A 10,850-nucleotide genomic window follows, 5' to 3' on the forward strand; every position below is an offset into this window, starting at 1 on the left:
GAGGCCGAGTGGTGTCAGTGCCACAAGGAAGCAGCCCGACAGTCAGAGACGGCCTCAAAAGGTCAGGCATGCTCAGTGTAGCGAGGAGGGGAGGCTGGGAAGAGACACAGGTTTCATGCAAGTCATTTATTAAACAAATGGAATTTGTTTAAGCAGCAAAGGAGGCTCCCACTGGAGACACTACACACACCAACATGCAAGGTTTATGACATCGACAGCATCGTAAGCAGTCACAGGTCCTGGCACAGTTGAAGCAACGTTAAACATATCTAAAGCTCCATTTCCACACCATGAACATGCTCAGCCATTCAAGTGATTTAAGGGTGAGCTTAGCAACAAGAGAGTCTCGCATCTAACATCAGTAAAGCGCAACGGAAGAAATTACCACCTGCAGACCCCCACCAAATATGGCACAGAAGTATGAGGAGTTTGCTCACAGAGGGACAAACACCATATTGTAATGACCCCTTCAATAACACAAATTGAAAACTTCATTAAGTCTGTTATGTGTTAATGAATTTTAGAAAGTTGACGTTCTAAGGAGTTCAGTGGTGTGACCAGTCCAGGTCACCAGCTAGACGTTCAGCTTCTGTTAAGTGTCTTCTGCAGATGGCTTAGAGGACCGAGCAACTGTTCCAGCTCTTTTTGGTACCGGTGGCCCAACGCAGCCAGTCCAGGTTGCTCTCGGTGTATGGTGGGTAGCGCAGCATGTTGATCCGTTCCAAAGCCCAGCCGCGGAGCATGCACCCACGCCGGTGGCTGAACGTCTCAAACCCCCAACGCCCGTGATAGTTGCCCATCCCACTGGCACCTAGGTGGAAGAGTGGCCCCTGGTATTACTGAATGCGAGGCATTGCTTGTGCACTGAAGATTTCCCATAATCCTCAGCCAATGACCTGACAAGTGCAGAGTGAGCACATGCAACAGGCAAGCACTTACCGATGCCTCCGAACGGCAGTCCTGGGAGGCACATGTGGACCATGCCGTCGTTGGAGCAGAATCCGCCACTGCTGGTTCGCTCCAAAGCCGCAGTAACCACCTTCAGAGAAAAGAAGCCAACGTACAATTCCGCTTCATAGCGAGGAACGTGGAGGTAGGGGAGCAGGCGCCAGTGCGACACGATGCAGGGGCCGCAGACCGCTGCGGTTTACCTCTGAGTTATCCGAGAAAACATACAGGGCGAGCGGCTTCTCCCTCGCATTGACGAAGTCAATCGCCTCCCCCAGGGTCTCGGCGGTGACGATTGGTAGAATCGGGCCGAAGATCTCGTCCACCATGAGCGAGTCCGTCTCCTTGACATCCACCACCACCGTAGGGGCTGGTGAACATCAGTGAAAAGAGAATGCAACAGATCTGAAGAGGTGGTGGTACAACAGAGCGAGTTTTACATACTGCGTCAACTCAGTCAGGTTAATTAACCCTGACTGCTGTTAAATGGTACGACCCCAGCAGTCATCAGCTTGGCAAGTTCACTCTGCTTCTCTTAATCAGAGTGTGCTGGTTTGCATGAGAGGGCGGCACCGGCATAGCTAACTGAAGATGCCAACGACAGGTCAGGCGGTTTGTACACACATTTAGCAAAAAGGGCGGGACTCATGCTGAGGGGCTCGTCACGAAGCGGATTTACTGGCTCAGTGAGGTTTCGCACAGAGACTCGCGTGATGTGAATCGCGGCTCATTTTTAAACAGGGTACATTGTCATAGTAATTTGTGCTACACGCCCAACCTGCTGCGAGCAGGTTCACATGCAGGTTTTTGGATTAAAAGAAAGCCACAAGTCCTGCCCTTTCAAAGAAAGAAAATAGTATCTTATACCACAGCTGCCCCATGACTATACAGCAGGGATGGGCAGATGTAGGGATCCTTTTCAGTCCAATACAAGTTAAATGTTCATCGCAATGCAGATTAGCTGTGAAGGGCCCAGCGCCGATTAAGAAGTTCACTACACCAGTACAGTCCCTCCTTAGTACCTCTCAATACTGTACAGAGGTAAACACCACCCATCCCCATTTATTATTAATAAATACTTCATTGATCCCTCTAGGGAAATTCTCATTAGGCCTCCCCCAACTTGCACTCTGTAGGTGAGGGTAAGCTGGCTGTGAAGGGCAGCCGTCCACAGCTGGGGGTTAGGGGCCTTGATCACGGAGCCACAGATGTGTTGAGGCCGGACTCTAACCAGAGAGACTGATCACAGGCACTGAGGCTCAGCCCACCAAGCCACAAGCTGCCCCCCAAAGGACCCCTTACCGATGTACTTCTCATCCTCCGCCGTCTCCCCTCCGATCACGACCGTCCCCTTAGATCTCTGCAGCATGTCGCAGAGCCGCGCCCAGTGCCTCTGAGAAATCAGGTGGGCCATGTCTGGGCTCTTCTGTGGGCAGGAGCCGTAGAAGGTTTCCAGCGCCTTCCGGAGGGCTGGCACGAGGGCTTCCCGCATCTGCTGGCTACACAGCACGTAGTCCGGAGCCACGCAGGTCTGGCCCATGTTAAAGAACTTGGCCCAGGCCAGTCTCCTGGCCGCCGCCTGGACATCCAGATCTCCGTAAATTAAGCAAGGACACTTCCCCCCCAGCTCTAGGGTGACGGGGGTCAGGTGCACCGCTGCGGCCTGGAGGATCTTGCGGGCCACCGACTGGGAACCTGGGGAAGAGGGAAGGCAAGAATGCAACCGAAGCTGGAATGTTTTAGGTCTTTGATGGTCAAGAAAGAGGCCAAGAAATTCAGGAATCTGAGGCAGGACACTATGAAGACAAACATCATGCATCCAACACTGATCAAGCACGATAGTCTGACCTCCACGTGAGATTACCTGTGAAGAAAATGTGATCAAACTTTATCTCCAGTAATTTCTTTGTCTCTTCGACTCCGCCACACAGTACTGCGTAGCAGGCCTGTAGCGAAAAACGCATGTGAGGAGGTCATCAGCAAATCCAGAGGAGAGAGGCAAGGGGAGTCTCAGAGCAGGGAGCGTTCAGGCGTCATACCGGGGACAGGTACTTGGGAATCAGCTCAGTGAGAAGCTTCTCCGTCGCTGGGCTGACCTCAGAGGGTTTTACAACAGCACAGTTACCTGAATGGTACAGCATAGATTTATAGTTAAAAAAAACAGCCAGACATCAGCATGCTTCATTCCACTTACTGATGTATTAAGGCAGGAAATATAGCTGTGTTTACCTGCAGATATTGCGCCAACTAGGGGCAATAAAATAAGCTGAAGGGGGTAATTCCATGCTCCAATTATCAACACGACGCCAAGTGGCTCCCTACGAACAAAGCAGTCATCCATCTTTGTCGCCTAAGAAAAAGAAAACCAGTGAACGGTTTAGCACGTCGTTTTTTTACGGTTGCCAGTTATGGGAAACACAAATAAAAACTCCGCTTTTCTCTTGCCAACTCATTCAACCCAACAGCTGCAAAGACATGGCAATTATCTATAACGCTAAAATCTCTTCCAAAAAACAAAATTTGATAAACACAGGCGAAGACACCTTAATGGATTTACACAGAGACGAGGAGGAAGTAGCCTTCCAGACCGTACCATTGATACAGGTTTGTGCAGTGTCAGGCTTGCTAAACACTCACCAGGTTTTTCACCACGTACTCCGGCATCATCCAGCTCTTGAGGTTGCTGATGGCGAAGCGCAGCTCATTCATCACGATGTCAATCTCCGAGAGAACCACCTCAAACTTGGGCTGCGGGACAGGGGGAGGGTAAGGGCTGCGTCCGATAAGCCGAGGCAGCTGCATAGGAGCGCAGGAGCCGGTCGCACCTTGGCCAGGTCCTGGTGCATCGCGTCCAAAATCCGCTGCTCGTTCTCCCTGAGCAGCGCCACCATCCCCTCCAGCTGGCTTCTTCGGAAATGCTCCGGCAGGGAGACCCCCGAGCGGAACGACTCCCGCAGCCGCTTAACAACCTCTGTTTGCTCATCCATGTCCTTGGCCCCGTCTGGGAGTGAGACGCACACCGCTGACTCGCTCGTCTAAAGCTCCTGTACATTAACGGTAAAGTTACAGAGAAGCAGCTTTATTCAGGATGTGCAAAAGATCGAGCGATTTTTCTTGAAGTACAACAAAGGAAATATGTCACACTGCCATCAAAGCATTTTAACTATTCCGACATGGGCAACTAAAGTACCACGAGGTACAAACTAGTGTGACCTGATAATCCATGTCATCCCGGACACCTTGAGCTAAGACAGGGTTTGTAACCTACCATTTCAATGAAAATGACCCGGATTTCACTTAAGCACCGAGTTCTTGTTACGTGCTGATTATAGGAGACTGACCAATCATGCATGTGTCACTAATGTTAATGTGAAACAGCTGGAAGAGTCTTTCAATCAAGGAAACAAACCAGTCAAAGCGCAAGAAGAACTGAACGATTTAGCCGAATGCAGGAGCCCGTCGGTTTTAAGGTAGTTTGTAGAACCCGAAGTAGCTCAAAGTGTCCGGGATGACATGGGTTATCTGGTCACCCTAGTACAAACAGAAACGTTGCGAAGACGAATGCCTTTCGCGGATGGCATCCTTCTGAAACACAGCTGGACTCAATATGGGATTAAAGAGCATGGTTTTGTTAAAACATCACGGAATATTGTGAAAACGAATGATCAGCGGCAGAATTTGTTGTTATTACACAAATATCAGTGCGACAGTTTAACTTAGAATGATATCGATATTTATAAACTCACGTGCGTACTAATACATAAAATTACTCTAAACAACTTTGTGACAGTCAAAATATATCCGAACTATCAGTCTTATAAAGGCGGAGTAAAGCCAGCTTCATATAATATGGATAAAGAATTAACATGAATAAAAGTTTAAGGAAACCATGACCGTAGCAATTCAGATTTGCGTAACTAATTTGTGAGCAACAGAATCAATCTGCACCTGCGCGCATGCGCATTGCCTCCAGGCAGTAAGACCTGAATTTACAGACCACCGGCTTTATAAATATCACCCCTCCCAATGAACTGTTCGTGAAACCACAGGAAGCACTTAAAAGTTACATCTCTTTGTGTGGAATTAAAAATTTCCGGCCTGACTACACATTTACTCTCTTGGGGGGAATCACCCATTGCTCATTTTGAAAGCATTATCTTGTGAATAGTGGTATAATGTTCAGTCAGATCATTCTGAAAATGAGGAGTACAGCGCACTGTAAGCTGCGGCAGCTGCATACTCACGGAGCTCAGCCCGACCGGTCCCAGACTTGCACAGCGCCGCGCCCGCACGCCTTTCTCCTGCGATCATCCGGGATCGGCGATTGCAGAAAACTTCCGGTTAATCTCCATTCAGCGAGACTTCCTGAAGTTTTTATCCAGAATAACAGGAAAAGTCAGCGCTGTTTGTTTGGTTATAAAGACTAAAGAATGAAAAATTTAACATGCAATTCTTGTCTTAGAAAAACTAGATTTATACCACGCATTAATGTATGTAATGTAGTAAAACTCCAGAACGGGGAAAGTGTAAGGCCATTTTTGTATGCGCAGAAAACTTTAGTAGTATTTGATAAGGGCCTGTAAGTGGGACTAACATACTATTCAAGCTACATAAGGCATTTTTCCCGTTGAAATTGCTCAAATTAAACATCAAATCTGTCAGATTAGCAGGGTGAAACAGGAGTCACAGACTTTACCGAGAACCCTAACAGCATTTTAATGTATGTTGCAGTCAGATGAGCCTATAGGTTTAGGCAGGGTGCCAGCAGTAATTTACTGAGACAGCTTTCAGTTAGCCGATAAATTTCAGACTCTTCCGCTAATCAGTGCTCTAATTGGTGACCTAATTAGGGAGTTGCAGTGAAAACCTGCATATACAGCGCCCCTTTGCGGATAAGATTGTCCACCCCTAGTGAATCTTCTTCAGTCATCGTCATGACAAACTTCGAACGATAGTAATCAATGGTACCACGGCGTGGCGCTGTTGGACAATTTTTAGTAAACGACAATAGTAAGCATTTTAAATGCTTAGAAGCTTTTCTCTTCAAGAAAACTTGTTTTTAATAATATTAACATAAGAAGTCGACCTTGCTGTTATCCACTTAATAATATATATAACCTATATTATTATATACCACGCAGACATAGTAACCGTTTATCTGTTTGTAAGGTGTATGTATATAGTCTTATTTATAATGACTTTTTAAACACCCCCCTTTTGAATTTTCAGTTCCTGCTGGTGGGAAGCTTTCTGTTTGATTAGTACCATTTCGATTAAGTCTCGGTTCGTTGTGGTCTCACTGGCACGGCAGCTGAACCACACATTTAGTGCATTTTGACCACACATTTAAATAAATGTACTTCCCTCAATAAGTTTAATCAAATATTTCAGTTGACCAAATTAGACTAAATAACTTAGACCAGTCTTTGTCCTTAGTGGTTTTTATCGTATGAATTCTAAACTTAAATTGAAGGAAAATCTTGCTGCTCACAACAATCATTTCTTTGTCTCATTAGAAATAGATCAATTTCTTATTTGGATATGATTGAATTCTGACCCATTTCTTCAACATCTGTATCGGGTTTAGACTATGAGCTGAATTGAAGAATTATAAGAAACTGGTAAAAATCTGATACTGTATTTATGGTAAAGTGAGCTCAGTAATGCGTAAGAGAAACTGACGGGACAAAAGAACGTTTATTTTGAATTTTCCTTTTCTCAGAACGGATACCCTAAAACACTTACACATTAAGCAAGAACAGCACTGGTCTTTAATTATTATTATTATTATTATTATTATTATTATTATTATTATTATTATATTGTTATTATTGTCATTAATGCAGATGCATATTTCAAATATCAGCAAGGGATTATTTAAGCAAATTGAAACTGAAAAGTCACAGTTTAATTCATGTGAATCCAACTGAAAATTGCAAATACCAAATAGCTTACCAGGTAAAGCTTAAAAAATCTGACGCTAGTTGAAAAAAATACATTTACACAAAGATATATATTTGAATATGTATTTATAGAACTAGGCTTATGTGTACTGGTGCATGACAATGTGTATCAACAGGATGCACCTGTTTTACTAAGAAAAAATGTCCATTATTTTAGTTTTGAGTCACAAGTTTCAAATGAAGATAAAGTGTCCAATGACATTAGTGACAGTAAGATCAGTGCTGACTGTTTATTATTTAATTCAGAAGTGGGATCATTTAAATCTCTGTCCACCTCCAACACACCAACTGTTGGAAAATGCTGCTTATCATAGGGAAACTGAGATCCCCCCCCCCCCCCCAAAAAAAAAAAGAAATTTTGTGCCAGTGTTAATTTATTATGCATTTATCTGAAGGACCATCACAATCTCTCCGTTTTTGTAGATGTTCTCCAAACCAGTTTCACGTGTCATTATGTCGGCACTGACCTCAGGAGATTCTCATGCAAATCACACTCCCACCTGCCTACTAATACCATGGGGCTTCTGTCCTGAAACAGACTGTGTCTCCCCACATCAGGATGGCAGACAGGCTCCTCTTGCTCCTGCTCCTCTCTGGCCTCCCTAGTAAGTTCAGTAGAAATATTTGCATGAAAATGGTCCGATTATTCGGAAATGGTGTGTTTATGTGGCTGTGGTTTTGCTGTCTGTCTTTTACAGGTGTAATATGTCAAAGTCTAGAGTCCATTCCACCAAATCCAGTAGTACAGGAGGCTGGTACCACTCTCGACCTCTCCTGTAAGGGTTCTAATTATAATTTTGGTAGCTACTACACACACTGGATTCGACAGCCAGCTGGGAAGCCCCTGGAGTGGATAGGGTATAGTGGAAGTCATGCAGAAAGTGTGAAAGGACGGATAAAAATCACCGACGATGATCCCAACAGCGTGGTGCATCTGAAACTGTCCGCTCTGAAAGCTGAAGACACAGCTGTCTATTACTGTGCCCGATACACAGCGTCACATATGTGTGGCTGAGCTGCACAAAAAGGTCACGGTTTAGTGCAAAACTTCACACCATATTTCAGACGTTCTGTAGACACTTGGTCACCATTAGGCTTAGAACAAACTAAGGGAGTTTTCGACATTTAATGAAAGCTATTAATTGGATTACATGAGGACTGAGTGAGTTTTGGTTCCCAATCCTGTAACAGATAATGACTTGAGGCCTGATTTTAGGTCATTGGCATCTCGTCTCAAGAACAATAAAAAATGGACTGAACACGTTTTGGAAAATTGCTCTTCAATTATAAACAAATCCCATCTCTGATAGCCTAATATATTTTCCAACAATGATGTTACATTTATTGACAAACCAGGATTTCTTCCTGTTCTTCCAGTTAATTCACCCAGTTCCAGATTCATATAAAATGACAGTGAATGACACTGAAGCGGAAACGCACATTACCCCTATATACTGTTCATAAATATTCTCTTTACATTCAGTTTAAAAAAAAAAAGAAATATCACTGGTTTTAATCACCATCTCCTAGTCTGTTTACTGTTACATCAGAATCAGAATTATGATGTAACGACCAAGGTTGGTGGAAATTTGTTTCGGCACAGCTAGCTAATGTGGGAGATGCCATGAAAATAGATAATTAACAGCTAGGGCATAAACAGACAGAGAATACATACAAGACACAAAATACACAAAAGAGGTGTAAATGTAATGTGATATTTACAGTAGTTTGTGCAAATTTAGATGCAAATTTAGCGCAATGGTGAAAATTGACGCAGGTGAAATAGACAACATACCCCAGTACATACAGTGCATACCATGAATCACATGATATACTATCATAACGTGCAAATAGATCCATATTACTGAATCTGACTGTAACCCATATAACTACCTAGCATGCAGCTCTTTGTCTAAATAATTTCCCGTCACTGAGCCCATTCAGTGACTCTGAAAAGTGTCTCCGCAGAGCAGCTGCTGCTCCGAGTGTCTGCCTGGCGGGAACTGCGAGTGTCTGCCTGGCGGAGCTGTGAGTGACTGCCTGATGGGAACTGCGAGTGTCTGCCTGGCGGGAGCTGCGAGTGTCTGCCTGGCAGAGCCGTGAGTGACTGCCTGGCGGGAGCTGCGAGTGACTGCCTGGCGGAGCTGCGAGTGACTGCCTGGCGGAGCTGTGAGTGACTGCCTGGCGGAGCTGCGAGTGACTGCCTGGCGGAGCTGTGAGTGTCTGCCTGGCGGGAGCTGTGAGTGACTGCCTGGCGGAGCTGTGAGTGTCTGCCTGGCGGGAGCTGTGAGTGACTGCCTGGCGGAGCTGTGAGTGTCTGCCTGGCGGAGCTGCGAGTGTCTGCCTGGCGGGAGCTGCGAGTGACTGCCTGGCGGAGCTGTGAGTGTCTGCCTGGCGGAGCTGCGAGTGACTGCCTGGCGGAGCTGTGAGTGACTGCCTGGCGGAGCTGCGAGTGTCTGCCTTGTGGCTGCTGCTAAAGGCCCAGGCCTGAGCTGCTCACACAGCTGAAGGGGGGGTCAAATAAAAATACCAGACTGCAGTGCCTTCATGGATTGGAAAATTAGTCAAACACACACACACACATACACACATGTTTTCATCCATAACTTTGTGGGGACTCTCCATTCATTACTATTGGCATAACCCTAATCCCAACATGACGACCTTAACCCCTACGCAGTCCTAACCGTAACAATTTAAATAAATGTTACACAAAGGCTGTGTGCTGAGTTCCCTCCTATATGCTCTCCACACCTACGACTGTGTACTTATCCACCCTGCAAACTCCATCATCAAATTTTCTAATGATACAGTGACCATAGGCTTGGTTTTGGAGGAAGATGATCAGGCTTTCGTGGAGGAGACCAGAAATCTGAGAGGATGGTGTGCAGAGAACTAACACTCAACACCAGCAAAACCAAAGAACTCATCACTGACTTCAGGAAATGCAAAGGCTGATCCAGCTCCTATTGACGTCCAGAGCAAAGTGGTTGAGAGAGTCTCTGCCTTTATGTTTCTAGGTGTGTAGATCTCAGAGGACAGTTCTTGGGCAGGTAATTCCACAGCCCTGGTGATCAAAGCACAAGTGTGATTGTACTATCTGAGATCACTTAGAAAAGTCAGTTTCCACAAGCAGCTACTGCACCACTGCTGCAGTGTCAGTGTCCTAACATACTGCTGCAGTGACGGTATCCTAACATCATACTGCTGTGGACATTACAGGACATCTACAACACCCGCTGCCTAAAGAGGGCAACCAGCATCATCAGGGAGCCCCCACCCCCACCGGTCCTCACTGCCCCCACCAGGAAGATGCTGCAGCACTTTTCATTCCCGTACCTAGAGGATGAGCTTCTACCCCAGGGTCCTTATCAGAGTTACTACCACTTTCTCAGACCGCAGCTGAACTAAATGTACATCTGCATACTTTACAGAAGTAGTGAAGCTGCACAAACTCTCTCCTGAACAGTGTAAAAAGCTGGCAGCTACTTACCCCAAAATGCTTAGACCTGTTATTGCAGTATAATGTGGCTGATCTGCCAGGGTTGAATACTTATGCAAGTGACATTTTTGCAGTTCTTGATTTTCTTTAAAAGTTTCACTAACTTCGAAAAATTTACTGTGAGTTTGCAGTGTGTGTATTTATAATTATCCTTAATATTGACATGTACCTCATCGCTGGGGAATCACACGCATTGTGCGGGTTTTGTCGTAACTTATCACAATGACAATAAAGGCATTCTGTTCTATTCATATTAATAGGAGACTGTGCACCTTAACTCTTTGGGAGGCTGATTCTTTGAATCTGTATATAATCCACCAAAGCCGGTTTGGAGATGTAGGCCAGGACTGACAGAATGACAAACTGCTTTGAAGGCATCAGTAAATGTCCAGGACCCAATAACAATAATCATAATCATAATAATACATTACTGTTCC

General features: G+C 45.4%; 1 protein-coding gene across 5 annotated transcripts; it reads right to left on the reverse strand.

Moving 5' to 3' along the window:
- Window positions 1-111: 111 nt before the first annotated feature.
- Window positions 112-5,320, reverse strand: aldh3b1 (aldehyde dehydrogenase 3 family, member B1). Of its 5 annotated transcripts, none has more exons than XM_048991729.1 (10): window positions 5,193-5,320; window positions 3,774-3,992; window positions 3,586-3,696; window positions 3,178-3,298; window positions 2,988-3,073; window positions 2,813-2,894; window positions 2,251-2,643; window positions 1,152-1,318; window positions 940-1,039; window positions 112-811 (listed from the first exon to the last, which is right to left on the reverse strand). In XM_048991729.1, the coding sequence occupies exons 2-10, from the start codon at window positions 3,933-3,935 to the stop codon at window positions 615-617; spliced, it is 1,419 nt and encodes a 472-aa protein (XP_048847686.1). In that variant the 5' UTR covers window positions 3,936-3,992; window positions 5,193-5,320; the 3' UTR covers window positions 112-614. The 5 variants fall into 5 exon arrangements, with proteins under 5 accessions (XP_048847686.1, XP_048847685.1, XP_048847687.1 ...); XM_048991728.1 differs by having other exon boundaries at window positions 3,774-3,949; window positions 5,193-5,301; XM_048991730.1 differs by lacking the exon at window positions 5,193-5,320 and adding an exon at window positions 4,897-5,140.
- Between the last annotated feature and the right edge of the window lie 5,530 nt (window positions 5,321-10,850).

Source organism: Brienomyrus brachyistius, chromosome 22, assembly GCF_023856365.1.
Source record: "Brienomyrus brachyistius isolate T26 chromosome 22, BBRACH_0.4, whole genome shotgun sequence".
NCBI lineage: Eukaryota > Metazoa > Chordata > Actinopteri > Osteoglossiformes > Mormyridae > Brienomyrus > Brienomyrus brachyistius.